The 19,568-nt window shown below is 40.7% G+C and overlaps 2 protein-coding genes and 5 non-coding genes across 7 annotated transcripts; all 7 read left to right on the top strand.

Annotated features, from left to right (window-relative positions):
* Window positions 1-300: 300 nt before the first annotated feature.
* hectd3 (HECT domain containing 3) lies at window positions 301-11,489 on the top strand. The gene is made up of 21 exons (XM_041271225.1): window positions 301-930; window positions 3,166-3,326; window positions 3,440-3,532; window positions 3,732-3,867; window positions 4,207-4,328; window positions 4,858-4,971; window positions 5,324-5,406; window positions 5,548-5,713; window positions 6,158-6,239; window positions 6,678-6,860; window positions 7,045-7,097; window positions 7,183-7,247; window positions 7,586-7,689; window positions 8,227-8,340; window positions 8,859-8,948; window positions 9,157-9,363; window positions 9,516-9,645; window positions 9,903-9,977; window positions 10,197-10,278; window positions 10,470-10,541; window positions 11,232-11,489. The coding sequence occupies exons 1-21, from the start codon at window positions 574-576 to the stop codon at window positions 11,314-11,316; spliced, it is 2,574 nt and encodes an 857-aa protein (XP_041127159.1). The 5' UTR covers window positions 301-573; the 3' UTR covers window positions 11,317-11,489.
* A 1,120-nt stretch (window positions 11,490-12,609) lies between these two features.
* On the top strand, window positions 12,610-16,181 carry LOC121326995 (40S ribosomal protein S8). Its single transcript, XM_041270712.1, has 6 exons — window positions 12,610-12,634; window positions 13,763-13,869; window positions 14,343-14,442; window positions 14,951-15,126; window positions 15,653-15,782; window positions 16,024-16,181. The coding sequence occupies exons 1-6, from the start codon at window positions 12,631-12,633 to the stop codon at window positions 16,131-16,133; spliced, it is 627 nt and encodes a 208-aa protein (XP_041126646.1). The 5' UTR covers window positions 12,610-12,630; the 3' UTR covers window positions 16,134-16,181.
* LOC121327447 lies at window positions 14,119-14,225 on the top strand. Its single transcript, XR_005951564.1, has one exon. It is a non-coding gene; the product is annotated as a small nucleolar RNA SNORD46 (small nucleolar RNA).
* LOC121327443 lies at window positions 15,261-15,333 on the top strand. The gene has a single exon (XR_005951560.1). It is a non-coding gene; the product is annotated as a small nucleolar RNA SNORD38 (small nucleolar RNA).
* On the top strand, window positions 15,874-15,944 carry LOC121327445. The gene has a single exon (XR_005951562.1). It is a non-coding gene; the product is annotated as a small nucleolar RNA SNORD38 (small nucleolar RNA).
* Window positions 16,182-16,575: 394 nt separating the features above from the next.
* LOC121327451 lies at window positions 16,576-16,708 on the top strand. The gene has a single exon (XR_005951568.1). It is a non-coding gene; the product is annotated as a small nucleolar RNA SNORA35 (small nucleolar RNA).
* Window positions 16,709-16,976: 268 nt separating this feature from the next.
* On the top strand, window positions 16,977-17,048 carry LOC121327444. The gene has a single exon (XR_005951561.1). It is a non-coding gene; the product is annotated as a small nucleolar RNA SNORD38 (small nucleolar RNA).
* Window positions 17,049-19,568: the final 2,520 nt, after the last annotated feature.

The following is a 19,568-nucleotide window of genomic DNA, read 5'->3' as shown; positions in this document are numbered from 1 at the left end:
AAAAAAAAACAACGCCCGGTTATAATGTAAACAGGCTTTACTCATTATTTTGCAACAAAGTACAAATTAAACAAGAATTTAAGCTACACATATTTAAAATAGTATATATTATCACCAAATAATTCAAATCCCAAAGTTTTTGTTTTGTTTTTTAATCAAAAGTACCAATCTAGTTTTAATTTAGTTTTAGCCCACAATAGCAAATACAGTACACTCCTTCGTGTTATTTGTGAGATGGCTCGTTTATAACAGTACATACGGTGCCGATTCTGCAGTGTGTGCACTGTTACCTTTGCCCTCTGGGTCAGAACCTCAACAAGCTGCTGTTTGGGAGTTTGCGACATTACTGGAAACCAGCAACAGACCAGCACTTGCCATTGAGACAGTGGTGTGGACTACATACACATATACCGAGAACGTTCTGATTTGAAAAGAAAAAAAAAAACGTTTTATTTTTTTATTTACATACTGAAACTAAGGCTCGTTGCTGCTGAAAGAAAGTGCCTTCGATGTCAGCTTCAGGTGGCGGCTGTGCGATATAGTCAGATAATAATTCAAAATTACTCGAAGGCGATGTCTCCAGGCGATAGCCCACACATTCGTCTCGGAAGAATTCGGTTTTTAATTGAATGCATAGAATGTTTTAGGCACAATAAACCCCTCCCGGAGGCGCTATGTTTCGTCCCCAAGGAAGTTTGTTACAAAATATGTAAGGATTCATCGTTCAGTTCCATTTCTTGTTCGTCGGCTACCTCCACCGGCAGCTCTACAGCGGGGAAGACTATTATTTCGGTCTGGGAGTGTCCATTTCAGTCTCTGCCGAGCAAAAAGCTCTTAAAATTTAACATCGAAGCAAAGAAAGGGACATGCATTAGAGCTACGGGGGAGGAACACTGCAACACTTACGGTCTCTGGGTGAAATTAAACAAGGTATTCAAATATTATTTAAATTATTGTGACTGTTTAAATTGAATTACATCTTTTCACTTCCTGGATTTAGGTGACGTCATGGTATATGATTGTATCACAACTTTTGCGTCATAATGTGTTGATGGTGATATATTCAGATTGATAGCTAACATCAACTTCGTACCACCACAGTAAATAACCAGGGAAAACCCTAAAGTCTTGTTTGAGGATATGAGTAGGTTTATAATGTGAGTTGTCCAGTGCTCCATATAGAAACAGGAACAGATCCGAAAAACGAGCTACCACCAACTTTTTGAATTTTAAGTACCTGTGTAGTGTTATAAAGTGGCAATTCACGACGAACAGGACAAATTAAGAAGACCACGGCAAAGTTGCTGTTGTAAAACAATGTACAAGAACCAATGTATTGCATATGATAAATATTTGCATTCTGTTTTCTTAATGGTGGAAAAATATGATAAATTCAATTTAAAAAGGTGAAAAAGACCAGATTTGAATGGCCACGTCCATGCAGGCCCGGAGCTGGGTTAAGTAGCACCCTAGGCAGAATTTCTGAATGGACAGTCCAACCAGTCTCTCTAGTTGAATGAAGATACCTTTTCATTAGTTTCAGTTTGGAGAAACTTCTCTCTCTTGATGCTACGCTGACAGGGATCGTTAACAGTATTCGGAGTGCAGTCCAGGTATGGGGAAATCTATGTGATAAAACGAGCAGCAAAGCATCCAGTGGTGATGATTTCGGTGGCAGAAGGTCAGCCAAGCTGACGAGTTGTTCACATCGACGTCTGACTCTCCTCGATATGTCAGGTGTATCTGAAGATTGTTACACTTACTGTGTAACTCCTCTTTTTCCATATCTTTAAAACTATGGCTGTCACTGAAGTATCTGCAGTGTTCCTGTGCTCAAAGAGATGCTCAACGGATTGCAAGCAGTGTCGACAAGCTTATTGAAGCACTGAACACGAAATTACTGTTCTGGATCTAGTGCAGCTTGGTCATCACACTCAATCAAACTGTTTTCTCTAGCGGCGTGGTCGTTTCACGTTTTCTGCTGGGAATTCTGGTGTGTTTCCCATTTCTTCAGCAAGGTCCCTTGCTGTTGTTTTGGCATCATTGAGTCCTGTTTCTTGCTACTTTATCAAGAACGAATGAGTTGCCTCAACAACTCGGACTGCTGCACTGATGTCGAATGATTTGCATGATTTTACTTACTCGAATAATGCGAAACAGTATATCGTACCACACAACGAGTAATACCTGGAATGTGTACTCCTGGAGTTTTTGTGCATGAAGCCTCATGTCATACTTCGGCGTTAGCACACTGCTCTTTGGCAATAGTGATGACAGCATCATGCATCTCTCCAATCTGAAACCGCACCGCTTTGACACTTTCCACTCTGCACTCCCATCGTGTTTGAAACAGTGGTTTCAACATAAGACCCAATACGTTGAATTTCCAGCGGTGAGTCGACGCAGAGAATGTAGTGTATATTCTCTGCAAAACGCCAACAAAAAGTGACTGCTTCATTGGAGCTCATAGCTGCATCACCAATGACAAGATTCCAACTGTGGCATCCACAAGGAACATAGACAGCCAAAGGGTTCAGGTCCAGGGTTCAAGTCTAGGATTCTACATTAAACACCTGAATTCTTTCCTTTCATGTTGGAGCCATTGTCATATCCCTGATCTCTACAGTCATCAATGTTTAAACCAAGCCTCTCCAGTTCTTGCAGAAATTATTCTGTAAGACCCGTACCTGTTGTGTCTTCATCAAGGAACCTTAAAAAGTGCTCACTGATTTGAACTTGAGAGTTGCTTACAGTAACGAATCATAGTCACAGACATTTGCTCTTTGTGACTCAAATCAGATGTACAATCCAAGATTACAGAAAACTACTTTGTTTCTTTCAGACGTTTCAGAATTTCGTTACTCACTTTACCTGACATGATCTGGATTAGCTTGTTCTGAATGTTGAGTAAGCAATCTGTACTTAGATACCTGTCTTATAACTTGGTTTTGCTAGATTAAGCAACTACAGTGCTTGTTCCAAGCTTGACAATGGATCCCCCTTGACCATTGACTACATTAGATGCTGCAAGTTGCTGGTCTGGCCTTCCCTACCCTACCCTACCCTACCCTACCCTACCCTGCCTTACACAGATCCGCAAACACAGTGTACAGTGTAACCTAGAACAGTCAGTCATGGCCACCAATGGTTTCTCTTCCTCCCTAGGAACAGCTGGAAGAGCACAAGAGTGGTCTGGATGTGGAGGAGGGCTGGATCCTGGTTTGTAAGCATGCAGAGGGAGGGGATCGGCTGGTTCCTGTGGAGTCACAAGAGAGAGTCCAGCTTCAGGAGCAGCTGTTTGGATATGACTACAAACCTTATACCAGGTCTCATAAACCCACCTTTTCACAAGAACAGAATCAATCACATATAGGAAAAGAACCCTGCATTGTGGAACTGCAGTGTTCTGATATTCTGTTTTGATTATTATTTTTAACAGGTGGGAGCAGGTTGTGGATGCGCAGTGTTCCCTGCACTTGGGATCGAAACCCAGAGTCGCACAGCAGGACGATGCAGCAGTGCAGAAACTCAGGTAATCGGCGAGCTTTTACCCAGTGAAAAAAATCAGGCAACATAACACTTGAAAAAAATCATCTTCAATGATTTTGAGCCTGGCACGGGATCATATAGTTCTTCTGAATCATCCAAGTTCAGAATATTTATACGGAAAGGCGTGAAAGAAAAGGATGCTTGCTTGATTGACATGCTTTGTTGTGTTTCTGTAACTGCAGGTATGTTCCTCCCACCTGGACATTTGAGTGCGATGAAGATTTAGTTCATTATTTCTACGACCATATCGGTAAAGAGGATGAGTACCTGGGAAGCATCAAGCAGTATGTGGAAAGCATTGACGTGTCTTCCTGCTCTGTAAGTGGCAGTATTTAAACCTCTTTTACTACACGGATTGTCCCTGTGCGTCCTCCTGCAGCAGGAATAATGTCCCTTTAAGGCCACTGTACCAAATGGATGTCTAAAAGTTTGGAGCGGAAGGTTTATTGCTGTTTTCTAGTTCTAGACCAGGTGTCAAAGGAAGGTTTCAGAGAGGCCTCTGTTTTTTTCTAAATGCCTTCTCAGTCAGCCATTTAAGTGATTCATAACAATTTACTATTTATGCTATAGATATTGCTTTCATTAATATAAATCTGTATCTCTGTGTACAGTTGGTCTTGGTGTGTACTGATACATCTTTGTTTTGCCTGTTTTTAGGAAGACCCAAATGGTGGTGCCTGGTGCATGACGGATGGGGACACTGGCACATACTGGGAGAGTGACGGAGCGCAGGGACAGCATTGGATACGCCTGTGCATGAAGAAAGGGACTGTTGTAAAGTAAGGATGCCCCCTGTATTGTAAAATAAAAACCATTGGTGTGTAGACTATTGCACTGTTCCTCTATCCAACCTGCAGTTAGTGTACAGCCATAAATGTCATCTTGTAAGCTCTTGGATCACTTAAAAGACTGCAACACAAAAGTTACAGGTATCTATCTGTTAGTACCGCTGTTAAGTGAAGACACAGCCCTAAGTTACTGAAAATAACCAGCTGTGTACAGTGCAGTTTTCCACAGTGTGATTGAATCAGCATTAATGTACTGCAAATTGAATTAGTGCTGTAGGTGAGAGATCTTTACCCCCACTATCAGACTCCTTGTGAATGTTTCCCATGACGCCAGGAGTATATAGAGAGCATGAATGGTGATTTTTGTAAACATGATTGAAATTTGAAATGCATGTAATGGTTGAAGAAAAGCATTCTGTATTTTTGTTGGTTGATTTGCTTTTCTGTTTACCCCATTACGCTCTACTAGATCAACCTTTTGCAGCTGGACTAGATTGACGTCATTCATTTTTCTTTCCAGGAAGTTGATTCTGACTCTTGACACAACAGATGATAATTACATGCCCAAGAGAATTGCTGTGTATGGAGGAGAAGGAGACAACCTTAAGAAGCTCAGTGACGTTAATATCGATGAGTAGGTTCACAGAACGTCTTTGATCTGCCTCGAGCTTGTTTGTTTTTCTTTTCTCTTTTCCTCTGAAAGTGTCTATTTCTGATTCCCTCCTGCATCAGGAATCTGCTTTTTCCAATACTGCAAGCTGGTCTCTTCAAAAAAGCTCTTAATTGTATTTCTAACTCCTGATGTAAGTCTACCGTGCTTTAATAAGCTAAAAGTAAAACATTTAAAAATGTTCATTTCAGCGCTCCTCCATACACCTTTCTTATTGAAATAAAAATTCCAAAACAAAGCTTCGGAAAATCTGTCTGAAAAAAAAAAAAATTTGCCCAAGTGAATTGCATCTTCATGGTCTTGTCTCTTTCCCCAGGAGTCTGATTGGAGAAGTGTGCGTTTTGGAAGACATGACCGCACATCTGCCAGTCATTGAAATCCGAATAGTGGAATGCAGAGGTCAGTAGTGCATTAAATACCGCAGGAAAAATATGATACCTTGTATGGAACTAGACTGTCATACTGGAAAGCCTACTGCAGAATCTTTTTGTCTGTAATCTTATCAGTGTGTAGATACGTTTCTTTTTTCTCCTGGCCCAGATGAAGGAATTGACGTCCGGATCAGAGGAATTAAGATCAAGTCATCCAGAGAGCGGGACCTGGGGTTGAACGCAGACATGTTTCAATCTCCAAACCTGGTTCGATACCCACGACTAGAGGGGACCGACTGGGAGGTGCTGTACCGAAGAGTCCTGGTCATTCAGAGGTACCGAGTGCGATAAATAAAATCCAGTGTATTCATTATGAAAACTGCACATGGTTGAGGAAGCAGTGAAAATAGTACTGAAGCTAAAAGAGTAGGGAAATGAGTTCTAACTTGACCTTTGACATTGAGAACTAGTGCTATCTTTGGAACAACTGCAGTTCATGCCAATCAGTTGACCGTTTGGAGAACCAGCACTGATAAAGTGCTCACTGATATACTCTGGTTGCACTAGTTAAAAACATGCTCTGGTTTTAGTAGTTCAACTTTTAGACTAGTCCAAAAAAAAAAAGTGCTGTACTCTGAAGTGTCCGTATTTGTTTCCTACCCAAGTGTAATGTGGATGACCCTTTGACCACATTAAAATGCACAGACACATCTGACCAATTTCACATCTTTTTAGTGCTTTATAATCTGTCCAGGCGTCTGGTTGCTTTTTTATTTTAGGTTCATCTCTCTCTTGGATGGCCTACTCCACCATCTTGTCCCTGCCTGGGACTACACACTGGGGACCTTCAACCATCTGAAGGTGAAGCCTTTCGAAAATGTACATGGTCTGTCTTGCATGTGTGTCCATTGCATACAGTATCCCTACCTGAACTGGTCATTGTAGAGTACTCCGTGATCACCACTGAGAGGCCAGTATCGTTTAAAATCAAAGAATTAAGTCTTGCCAAAGGGGAAAGAATTAAAGGAGTGATAAACAAGGCTTTGAATTATATTTAAGGTCCTATTAGCGCTAGCAACATTTTCTCGGGTCTCCTTTTTCTTATAGATATTTTCATTAATATGAAGATTTATTATTAAAAGCATGTGTTGTTGATTGGTGCTATAGGGCAGTCCTACTACAACTCTACCTGTAATCAGAAATGCTGCACTGAAACTGGTTATCTTTTTGTTATTTACTACACTTTAAAAAATATAAATAATGGCATCAACTCATTATTGTTGTGTTCCTCTGTTTCAGCATATCAAGCAGTTCCTGTTGCTGTCAAAGCGACGATCAGCCCTGATCACACAGTGCCTGAAAGACTCGGAGACCAGCAAGCCTGACTTAATGCCCAGACTCTACATCAACCGGCGCCTAGCCATGGAGCACCGTGACAACCCGTCTCTGGATCCCAGCTGCAAGCACGCTGTCTTCATTCAGGTATACTGCTCCCATGAACATAGAATTCACAAGCCCCATTTTCTGATGATACAAAAAAGTGGTTTTGTTTTTTTTACAAAGAATCAAGTAGTTTACTCATTAATGTGATTCTGACAATAGTCCAGAGTATTGTATTGAATGTATTGTTTTACCATGTTACATTTTAAACAAATTTAAATTGCAGGTGTATGAGGGTCTGAAACCTTCAGATAAGAATGAAAAGATGCTGGATTACAGGTATTCCTATTAAGCTCCTGTAAATAAAGTTTGCTGTTGACCCAGAGGGTACCGGGTGTAGCTGATGGGTATGTTCTCTCCACAGGTGGCCGGTGAGTTATGACCAGTGGTGGGAGTGTAAGTTCATCTCCGAGGGGATCATTGACCAAGGTAACCCGGCTGAAAAACAGGGAACGCTCTATTGGGTCAAACGCCAGTTTCCAGCTCTGTACCTTAGATCTATACCTTCTAGATCTATACCTTATTGAAACAGCACTGATCCTGCACATTATGACAGGAAATATAGTTCTCCTTACATTCCTTAGTTGAGTAAATAAAACTACAGAATAAATGAAAAAACTGTTTAAGTTTTGTGAATAGCTGCGAATATCTTTTAGTTTGACATGAAATGCATTGTTTTTAGAAGTTCATATGAGGCGCCCATTTGTTTGTGTATGACCATCATTAAAACCATTTTTTAGAATTTGCACGTTTTTGTCCAACACTAGGTGGTGGTTTCCGAGACAGTCTGGCTGATATGTCTGAGGAGCTGTGCCCGAGTTCTGCTGAATGCCCAGTGCCTTTACCTTTCTTGACTCGCACATCCAACCTGGTATGTCAGGGTTACTGTTTAGTTTCTATTTGGCATTGTCTGTGGGAAGCATTCATTGTACTATTATTTACAACACACGCAGATATTCATACATTCTTAAGCAGTGGAACTTGTGGCTTATCAGGTCCATGATTTGGTTCCAACCTGGGCTTGTATCAGTTGAACCTGAGAAGGTCTGGTTCAAATGCTATTCTTAGATCTATCACTTCAAGGTTTTGCCATATAAGCATTTGTATGATTTTTTTTTTATTATTATTATCAAGCAATCCTTTGGTATCTTTTCTTTTTATTGGTCTTCCTTAAACACTTCATTTTAAAAATAATACTTCCTCCTAAGCACTCCCTACAGCAGTCTAGATTACGCTGAATTATTTTATTAAGTTTGCTGGTTCCTGAAATGCGAAGCCCTATGAACTGACGTCTAGAAATGGAGCACCATACACTTCTCATTGTATATTAAGATAATCAGTACTGGCACAGCACAGATCAACATGAACGTGTCACAGTTTGAAGGGCCTCCTTGCTTTTGCTTTGCAGGGTACTGGTGAGTCGCGGGATCGCTACGTCCCAAACCCCTCCTGCAGGGAGTTTCACAAATATGAGTGGATTGGACAGCTGATGGGAGCAGCTCTCAGAGGAAAGGAGTTCCTAGTAAGTACAACAGCATGCATTTGCATCTCCCCAATTTTAATGATGCTAGTTTGAGAGGTGTCTCCCCATTATGGAGGGGAACTGACTTTTATAAAGAATTAGATTTTTGTTGCATTCAGTCTCAGGCTGTTGAGGCCTTAAGGTTTAAATGTCTAAACGATAAAGGAAAATAAAAATCCTAAACTGCATAGTATTTAACTAAAAAGTTTAACCAAAAATAGAGTATGTTAATTTTGCACTTTTTTTGGGGGGGGGGGGGGGGGGGGGGGGGTATTTTAAAAAAATAATCATTTAACATTGTAAACCACGTAATCAAATGTAAATTTGAAATAAATACAAAAGTAATATATAAATATGACTAACATCAATTCTACTTTTTCATTAAAAAGTGATGTTTTCAATGTTAAACAATCGTTTATACAAAGGTTAATTTAGTCCATTAAACATAGACTTACAGCCTTACTCACAACAGAATCCTAAGATTCACTGTAGTACTGAGCTGCTGTGTGATCTTGTAGGTGCTGGCTCTGCCTGGGATTGTGTGGAAGCAGCTAACGGGAGAAGAAGTGAGCTGGAGCAAGGACTTTCCTGCAGTTGACTCTGTGCTGGTGAGAACTACTGTCTTGAGTGATGAGCAGGGAAAGCTGCAACGTTTTACATTGCATGAATACATTATCATTTGTTTGAGTTACCCACATAAGATCAACAGAGATCACTAGGGTTCGATAATCCCACCTTCCGCGCTCTCGGCTCATGAAAGGTGGAACAGGGCACTGAACTATTTTAATTTGTAGAGTACTGTCTTCTCCCCTTCAGGTGAAGCTGCTGGAGGCAATGGAGAGCATGGATAAGGAGACGTTTGAGTTCAAGTTCGGCTCCGAGCTGACATACACCACCCTGCTGAGCGATGGACGCGTGGTGGAGCTGAGCCCTGGCGGCAGCAGCACTGTGGTGAAGTACGAAGACCGCAAGGAGTTCATCCGGCTAGTGCAGAAAGCCAGGCTGGAGGAGAGCCGTGAACAGGTAGGCTGGTGTCACCCTGTGTGTTAGCATCCTCAAGATGAGTACTTGATACCTTTTAGACTGGTTCAATTTATTATTTCTTACTTGTAAAATCCTTAGAAAGAACCTTTGAAGGAGGTATGACTAAATGTGGTGGTGTTATTGTGCATCAGATCGCAGCGATGCAGGCGGGTCTGCTGAAAGTGGTCCCGCAGGCCGTCCTCGACCTCCTGACCTGGCAGGAACTGGAGAAGAAGGTGTGCGGAGACCCTGAGATCACCGTGGAGGCCCTCAAACGCCTCAGTGAGTACAGACACACAAATTCTGTTGTGCAGAGCTCAGTAACTTTGAAGTAATTCTTATGATTCCACTTTGCACATAGGGACTTGTGTAGACAACATCGCCTGCTGGATATTTAATGTATCGCAGCCTGATCTGTGAACTGGCAAATACGGCTGGTCGTTTCCACCTGTAATTCATGTTGTAATTTGGGTAGTTTAGGACAGCTCCATTGTACTGAGTGAACAGCATTTTACTCTTTTATTTCCCTCCCCTCTTAGCCCGATATGAGGATTTGGAGCACTCTGAAGTACGAGTGCAGTATCTATGGGAAGCACTGACTAACTTCACCAACGGTCAGTGGAAAAAAAAAAGTTTAACTGCATAAATTGTCTTAGAGGTGCCTGCTTGTGTAATTATTAAACTTTTATAGTATAGTTTAATAAGTTGTAAAATAGAAAAAAATATATATAATAATTAATATACATAAGATGAATTGGTCGCAGAGGTTTGAGATTTAGGAGAAGTTTAGGAGTTAATCTTGAACGTGTGTTCTTGTTTCTAAACCACTTCAGAGGACCGGAGCCGTTTCCTCAGGTTCGTTACGGGCAGGAGCCGACTTCCTGCCCCGATCTACATCTTCCCAGATAAACAGGGGTAAGAGTCCTGGAATAGAGAGCTTTCTTCTGCAGGGAAGCTGACAAATACACTGACTGCTGATCATAGAACCATATCTGCAATTTAAATAATATATTGATCCAGCATTTACATTGCAATTACTCTGCAGTTTCCTCCGACTGTTTGTTTGGCAGAGAGTGTCATGTCTTTCTTTCATGATTGTCCTCTAGAACTGAAACCACAGATGCTCTTCCACAGTCATCTACTTGCTCCAGTACCCTCTTTCTACCAAACTACCCCAGGTAGGCACTTGAGAACACGAATCTACAATGACTCTTATTTAATGTGTGATATTTCATACCTTTGAGTCAAAAGAGAATGTTTATAATGACAAGACAAGCCCCCTCTGGAACCTATTGGCAGCAGCGACACACCAGAATGTCAGTGACAAAGCATTCTAAACATTTAAACGACAACAGGTTCTGCATGAACAAGTGAAGTGCTTTGATATCTGGTTAGAAATTGTTTTTTTTATTTAGATGTAATGACTTCTAATATGTGAAAGTGTGTTCAGCGGCTACCTCGAATGAGGTAGCCACTGAAGTTGAGTGTACTTTCTCTTGTATGCCGACTCACTTCGTTTGCAGGCCTAACGTAGCAAGGAGTGCGCAAGAAATGCACTCTCTACTAGATTTGAGATAGCCACAGAATATTTCTAAACATACATACTATTGATGGTGTACAAGTAATTACAAAAAGCTGCTTATTCAAGGTGCCATCTGTTAAGAGGGTGAAACACTTCAGTGTAACTAAAGATGGAACAAAACAACTTGTTTGCTATTTCTGTAGAAGATTAGCAGTGTGCAGTTCCCTATTTCCCATAATGCGTTCATGGCACTGAACAATTTCAGTGCATCAGTGTTCTAAGTATGCCATTAGTTTTCTACAGTAGTTGTCATACTAACTCGCTGTCTGTTTCCTCATATCCTCAGTGCTAAAGTCTGCGAGGAGAAGCTTCGCTATGCAGCCTACAACTGCGTAGCAATAGATACAGACCTGAGCCCCTGGGAGGAGTGATGGCTCACAAACTGATAACAAAATCAATAGTACTGAAATACCACATGGCTTTTATATGCACTTACTGTAGCTGATATTGGTGGTACGAATACAATATATCTACACCGATTTGCCAATCACATGTACATAATAATAATAATAAATAATAATAATAAAAAATTTAAAAAACTGAACGTTGTCTTGTGACTTATTTTGGCTCAAAACAATAAGCATTTGGGGGGTTTGAAAATGTCTCTGTCTTAATAGTGCTGTTGCAGGCTTTAAAAACCATCTCTCGTTAACGGAACAGCTCACTTTCGTTTTGTTTGCCAGGCTTTTTCCACATTTTCTTTTATTAAAGTGAAGTAATTTTGAATTCTAATATGTATCAGAATATATGCCCCCTTGGTATTCAGAAATGTATACCTACAGATCATTACCAGCCTAGCCTATTCATCCTGCCTACTAACAAATACAGGAACTGTTCTCATACAAGTACATTCCAATTGAAAACCTTTAAGTGGTTACCTGTTTGACATTTGATGCTAAATCCACTTTCGGTAATACAGTTACTGGTCAGGTAACAGTGCTTGCACAGAAGGCTAAACATGAAAGGTTGGAGTAAACCCAGGAATCATATTTCAGAGTACAATTGAATATGATTTTGCAGAGCTGCAGGTTATGTTTGTGATACAGAGGATCTACAGCCCTAAATTAATGAATTCTTTTTCGGCAAATATATTAATTTGTGTAACGAATGACAGTTTGATTTAATCAGTGATGTGACTTCACAAGTGTACCCTACTGTATAGAAATGTTATTGAAACCAGGTGGAATACAGTCCAAGTTTGGATTGCATCTACAGAAATAAAGTGTAATGACACACAAAGATAATACAGTATTGATATTGAGGATTCAAAGACATATTAATCATATATTGTACAGTGTACTCATTAACTAGTACTTTATTAACCACTTGACATTAAGGTAAAGGTTTAAATATAAAGCAAACACGACTTATTCAAATTAGTTTAATAAAGTGATTTAAAGTTAATTTTATGTCACACAGTACTAAAACGTATATGTATTTGAAGTCAATTAATGAGACATAACATGTTCACACAGCAATTGTTCTTGTTTGTGTATTTGTTTTTAATGCAGTGAACCACTTCGTTTTACTTTTCGAAAAACATATAAAACTTGCCCCTCATAGACATGGTTCACAAACTCATTTGCCACTCAATGACGACAAATCTCCCGTTTTCTCGCGAGGTCTGGTAAGTATCAAACCTGCCCGTGAGGCTTTGCGTTTTCTCTTTCAGCCAGCGCCTGAGAATGGGTATGTGCTTCACCTAAGAGGTCGGGTAGGGAATCGGCTTTCATCATCTCCTTATACCGGGGACATGGCCGTGAAAACCAGAGAATGTCTCCGTGGAAACATCCGAGTAGCCAGGCAGACCAATATCGGGGGGGATTAAATTGTGAAATTAATAATAAAATTGATCAGGAAAAAGAAAGGGTGAAAACAGTGCCTCTAAGATGGCCGCCGGCAGGAGGTTTTTCTGACAGTACAATGCGGGGACTTGGCAAATTAATCTTGTTTCTGTATTCTGACTGGATGTAGAGGCCCGTCGTCTTTTTCCCGTTAATTGCTGAAACTCCAATGTGGTAAATATATTCTTTTGCTGTTAAAAAAGTAGTTGTGTAAGGCGGCGTGCTTTGTGTTGCAGGAAAATAACTTTACAATTACAATCGTTTGTCTATCTGATCATACACTCGTGCGATCTGTTGTTTTGATAGCGTTGTAAGCCATTTGGCAGATGGATAAATATGTAACACTAAGGTAGGATTCTTCCAATGTTTTATAGTTTTGCATTGGTACGCAGGTGTAAACTCAAATGGTTGATTTTTGCTAGCAACTGGCGCGTTGTTTCGTTGGGTACGGTACAGAAAAGCTGACGGCGTGAATGAGGCATTGCTTTTTGCTAGGCCGCGTTTAGTTCAGGTTTGAATGAGGGGATACGTTAAAACGTTTTGGCTATGCATTGTCGTAATTAGCGACTGGATCTCTGTAGTTTAAACTTGTAATGCCATGTTACAGGCATTGTAGCTGAACAGTTAAATGCTGCTTTACGCTACCGGTGGCTGTTTTTAGGCGATGCCACTGTGTAACACTCATGTCTAGGCCTTGCTCACACGCGTGCACATGCAGTCACATGTAGTAGTTATTGAAACACGGTGTATGTTTAAAACTTAATGCATTTACTTGGCCTTAAGGTCAACTGTTTTAATAAATAAGTAGACCGTAGACGTGAGTGTACATGATGACTAATGCTGTTTCCGATTCAAAATGTGGATACAACCTTGGAGAACTGAACACTCACAGAATAACCTACGGTATAAACTTTAGAAGTAAAGAACTAGCATTTCAATAATAACAGATTATTTTGCCAAATTCTTTACCCAGGTATCTCCAGGGACAACTGGCATAAACGCCGCAAGACCGGTGGCAAAAGGAAGCCCTACCACAAGAAAAGGAAGTATGAGTTGGGTCGCCCTCCCGCAAACACAAAGGTAAGGACAGCACTGATCAACTGCACAGAGCATACAACTTTTTATTGAGCTAAGTACCCCTCTGGTGGATGTATGATTTGAGTAATTGGCATTTGCCACGTGTAGTATTAAGGTCTCTAGAGTTACTAAACCAGTATTACTTAAGGTGAAACTTAACACCTGATCAATGACTAAAATCGCAGCAGTCTTTGTTAGTAGAGTACTCTTGTAGGCTTGCAGTAAGGGAAGTGCATGCAGGTGTGCCTAGACAATGTGGATGATGAAAACGTGACCTTAGGCAGGTTTGTTTTGATCGTTTTGGTCAATGTCTCAAACCTGTCGATGTTAGGCCTTGTCATAGTTACACTGATCACATTGCCCAAGATTGTTGTGTTATAATGGAGAGTCAGAATTGCTACAATTTGCCTAAGTCAATTGAAATGAAAAGCATTTGACTGGTCCCATACCATGGTTCTGTTTTTTATCCCCGATAGATCGGCCCACGTCGTATCCACACTGTGAGAGTCCGTGGTGGCAATAAGAAATACCGTGCTCTCAGGCTGGATGTTGGAAACTTCTCCTGGGGCTCTGAGTGTGAGTGAAGAGTTAATACAAATGGCTATTTTAATTTCTTTGACTGTAGATATTTCAACTTTAGAGTAGCTCGTACAGGGTAATTTTTTACAGCACATCCCGTATTTAGGCTGTGTGTGGTCTATCCTGCATCTCCATAGCGATTCTCAGAGTTCTTGCCAGTACTTTATGCAAGAATCTTCAGCAATGTTGTGATGAGAACACACTCCCAAGGTGGGCTTGCTGTGGCTGTTTTGGTCTTGGTTTGTGCCCAGCTGTGATGGGGAATTTGTCATAGTTACACTGATTGCATTGCTGCCTGAGTAAATTTGGTTCAGATATCTCTGCCACGTGTTTGTGTGATTGAACAAAGCAGAGTGGAAGACTAGGCTCAGATCCTGGGTTTGAATCCCATCATAGATATTCATGTTGCTTTGTCTCCCTCCATCCCTCATGCTGATAGTGTACCGTATACATTACTTTTTAACCTGAGTTTTGGCTGTAACAGTTTGATTTTCCTCCTCGCTAGGCTGTACCCGCAAGACCAGAATCATTGATGTTGTGTACAATGCCTCCAACAACGAGCTGGTTAGAACCAAGACCCTGGTGAAGAACTGCATTGTCCAGGTCGACAGCACCCCATTCAGGCAGTGGTATGAGGCCCATTATGCAACCCCCCTCGGTCGCAAGAAGGGAGCCAAGTTGGTAAGTTCATGGCAAGTGTAAATGGCTTCTCTGGGATTTAAGATACTTTATTGGGAACAAGCTATTTGGAGTAATTCTTGATGCTAAGGGCCAATGCCTAGATTGTTTAATGATGCAAATTCTGTAATCAAGTCTTTCTGTGATGATAACTTCTGTCCAGTTCTGCTACTGAACTCAAGTGATGATATTTATGACACCTGAGCGAGATTTTGATTACGATGGCATCGTTTCTGGTTTCTTTTAACAGTGTAATGCTGCCTTTTTAATTTCTTGTAGATTATATCATAATATAGGAGTGTTTAGGTTCAGCTATAGTTATGTTGTGTAAGTAATTGTAGCTGATGCAGCTAACTGGCATATCTTAGTCATTGGATGCCCCCCCCCCCCCCCTTTTTTATTTTTTTTGAGGTGGGGGGGCGGGGGTGGATCATTAGTGAAGTTAGCCTAAAGTTTTGTGGCAACTACTTTGTAGTCATTCTGCCCCCTGCTGGTTGTTTTTTTTTTTTATTGTGATATTGTATTTTAGACCCCTGAGGAAGAGGAAGTCCTAAATAAGAAAAGGTCAAAAAAGATTCAGAAGAAATATGATGAGCGCAAGAAGACATGCAAGATCAGCACCCTCCTAGAAGAGCAGTTTCAGCAGGGCAAGCTCCTGGGTGAGTAACACAGTATTACCTCTTGGGACTGCATCAATCTTACATTGGATACAGTTACTATTGAAAGGGCTTGTACACTTGCTTTTCTGGTCTTCTGGTGATGATATTAATCCAGTTCTGCTACTGAAACAGAAGCGATGATACCCAATGGATCTGAAGAAGACTTGTTCAGTTAGTTTGAAATGATCCTGGAAAGTGCCTGTAGACCAAGCTGACCAGCTTTGTTTCTCTCCTATTGCAGCCTGCATTGCCTCAAGGCCAGGTCAGTGTGGCAGGGCTGATGGATATGTCCTGGAAGGCAAAGAGCTGGAATTCTACTTGAGGAAGATCAAGGCCAAAAAAGGCAAATAAATGTACAGTGCCCATTTGATATCGAAGTCAATAAAAACAACAAAATTATCATTTTGGTGCATTGTCTTTTATTGCTTTAGTACATGGACTTTCATGTTCAGTTCAAGGCAGACTCCCTTAAAGCAGTCTGAATGCTCAGCCAATGAACTCGGGTAGTGTTTACAGTGCTCTTGGTGCCAGCATTCTTTAGTGATTTAGGGGTGCTGGCATTAGGCTGCTGTTGGTGGAATGTCTTCTAGCAAGTTAGTTTGGTAATTTTCTTAATTGGATGTCTTGGAAATTCCCACATTGGTATACAAGTATCTAACTGGAGTTTCTATTTTGTTCACATCGTGTTTCCAAGATTACTTGGTTTAAACTGTTTATTTTCTTTGGATTGAGCTACTGTTGAATTTGGTAACAAGGTCATTTCCCCCCCCCCCCCCCCCCCCCCCCTTAATCATTGCACTGTCAAGTGACTTGATGGCCTTTCCCCTGGCCTTTTAGGTCTCATTCCAGTGCTAGATTAACCCCAGCTTGCAGAAGGGCTGGGTTTATGATTAGTAGCTTCTCCCTTTCGAAGGTTGGGTACAAGTGTTGCCTACAAATGAAGAAAATGTTACCCTGGACAGGAGGAACCTAGTGCGGATTTGGAATGATTGGATATGCATGAACTTTTATTGGTTAGTAGTATTCTATGGCTAGTTTTTTTTTTTGTTTTAAGAATCCAATAAAAACAAATTTTGGACATTATTTTTGTCTCTGAATCTTTTTCTAGAAATTGGGTGGTACATAGACAATGGTTCACATATGCAGAACACCGTGAAGTGTGTGTGTGTGGGGGGGGTGTCGGTTATTTTTGGTCTTCTAGTGATGATATCTATCCAGTTCTGCTGCTGAAACAAAAGCGATGAGACCTAAATAGATCTGAAGAAGACAAAATAACTTTTATGGTCTCAAGTTTTGTTTATTGGAGAATGTAAATGGTGATTGGTAGTAGCTAAATAAAGTTTTTATTTTCTTAATTTGTGTGACTTTTTTTTTTACTGTGTGTGTATGTATGTGTGTGTGTGTGTATATATATATATATCTCGAATGCATAAAAGCATGTTATATTAACTACCTGTAGTGTATTGGGATTAGATGCTTAAGTATGATACCGTAAATAATATTGACTACTGTGGAGAGGTGATTTCTGGTCTTCTAGTGATGATATCTATCCAGTTCTGCTACTGAAACAAAGCCTGAGAGACTTAAATAGATCTGAAGAAGACAAATATACTCTGATTTATTTTTTATATAAATTTAATCAATGCATTCTGGGAACACTTAACAGTATAATAAATTGTGTTGATTGAGTCTTAAGTGTTTACTTGGTAGTAGCTACATAAGTGTATTCTGAAAATGTGTTGGAGTCTTTAAGTTCTGAGGTCATGTCAACCACAACAGTAAATGGAGCAATATATTTGTAACAAAGTACATATATGATGTTTACTCAGGATCCATCTCAAGTATCTCTTTAATTGGGTACTGCAAGAATCACCAAATGCAGATTGAAGACTGACTAGTAGTGCAGTTTTGAACTGAATGATAACTATGGTAGCATAAGTTACTTTCAACCACAGTATTGGAACAAAAGCGATGAGACTTCTATAGACCACAGGAGAACTACAAAGTAATATTTTTTAAATTGTGTATCACATTGTTACCTGCTATATATCACCAGCATATTGCGGTATACATATACTGTATACTAGAGAAAAGTTAAGTAGAAAACCATTAAGATCAACACAAATTCACCTACACTACGCGGCAGGGTCTGCGAGGGGGCTAACAAGTTCAAACCCGATATTATGATGCAATTTTTCCAAGAACCATGGATGTGTGCTTTGTGGATTATGCAGGAAAACTCAAATGGTGACAAACACAGTCTAATTTGTTTATCGTTCTCTTATAAGAAAAATACGATTTCATAACAATCTTAAAAGCGACTGGAGCAGGAGTGGTAGGTCAGCAGGCTGGATGTGGTCTGTAAGCTCACTGTTGCTGGAGAAGCTGTTGACGGTGAATAGGGGGGACTCTTTCCCCTTCTGCTGGTCAGAGGCTTCTAGGTGTCGGGGCTTGGCTGGATAGGAACCAGAGCTGGACTGCTGCCTTGCCCTGCCCTGTACTTCCGCCTTGTCCTCGCTAATGCGCTCCTCCGCTTGACATTGATTGGAGTTGATGTCGCCGTGCAGACGTAGGAACCCTGGGTTGGCGCGGCCAAGGTGTTTGGGGCTACTGGCTGCCGAGGCGGCAGTTAGGAACCGGGTCAGCATTGGCGTGTGCAAGTGAGGAGTGCGGGTGCTAGGTTCGACAGTGTAGTGATGAGCAGAGTCCTCGGTCAACCTGTTGATAAATCCACCAGGCTTCCAGGACTATGGAGGTAAGTAAAGTAAACGTAGTTTTGCAGATATTTATTTACCGTTAAATTTGGCGGCGGCAGCGGCGGGGTCATCATTTGTGCACAAAACATTTCAGAACATACACCGGAACCACCAGGTTACCACAACAGTGTGTTGTATTTATCGTATTTAAATATTCATTTTGCAGTACCACTATGTATTTTCAGTAAAGCAAACTTTATTCATTGTGGATTTATGTATTATTTTTGCAAAAACCCATGTGTAAACACCTAAATATTGTTAAACAAACAACCATGTTATAGTCGTGTACAGATGCTATTTAAAGAAATGTATAAACATTTGCCAGCTGCACAACAAGCAGTACCAGGGGGTACCCTCCTGTTATTGCACTGATTACATCTTATGTAAACTGTAAACATTCATTCACTCTATACTGCCCTGAATGGTGTGGTGCTCATGGTTCCACACCTACAGTACGTTTGTATTGGCTATGTGTAAGCAACCAGCACAACTTGGTACTAAATGCAACCATTGGGACAATAAACTTGGTGAAATTAGGAAAAATAAAACCATACTATATAAAAAATAAATGAAGTGCAGAACAGATAAAAACTGTAAGAAAATGGCACATTACATTACTATTCATCAGATCAATTCAGAAAACACCTTTCCAGTTGGCAGATATTTCAGTTGTTTCTATCGATGGGTGCTGTTCTCACAGTAAGCAGTTTATCAGTATCAATGCACTTCCCCATTCTGCAGTATTCAGAATTGTTATCAGTTTTGCACCATGTCAGTAGCTTCAGTTCACAGGGGAGCACAGTCCTGGCTGAAATGGGCACTGGCACCACATCACCATGGGGTAATACCCGCCCCAGAGTACTCCCCTTTCTCTGTTACTCACTTATTTGAAGGGTCTTTGGAACATGTGGATCACCATTCACTGGAGTGGGTTAGATAACTCCGTGCTCTTATGACTCAAATCCCAGTCATTCATCTATCCCAGCTGTCCAACAGGTACCCTATTTTAAGGTTATTCTTGGAAGTCTTT

This window comes from Polyodon spathula, chromosome 14 (genome assembly GCF_017654505.1).
Source record: "Polyodon spathula isolate WHYD16114869_AA chromosome 14, ASM1765450v1, whole genome shotgun sequence".
Taxonomy (NCBI): domain Eukaryota; kingdom Metazoa; phylum Chordata; class Actinopteri; order Acipenseriformes; family Polyodontidae; genus Polyodon; species Polyodon spathula.
Note: the sequence above shows the minus strand (reverse complement) of the source record. Positions and strands in the feature narration are given on the sequence as shown.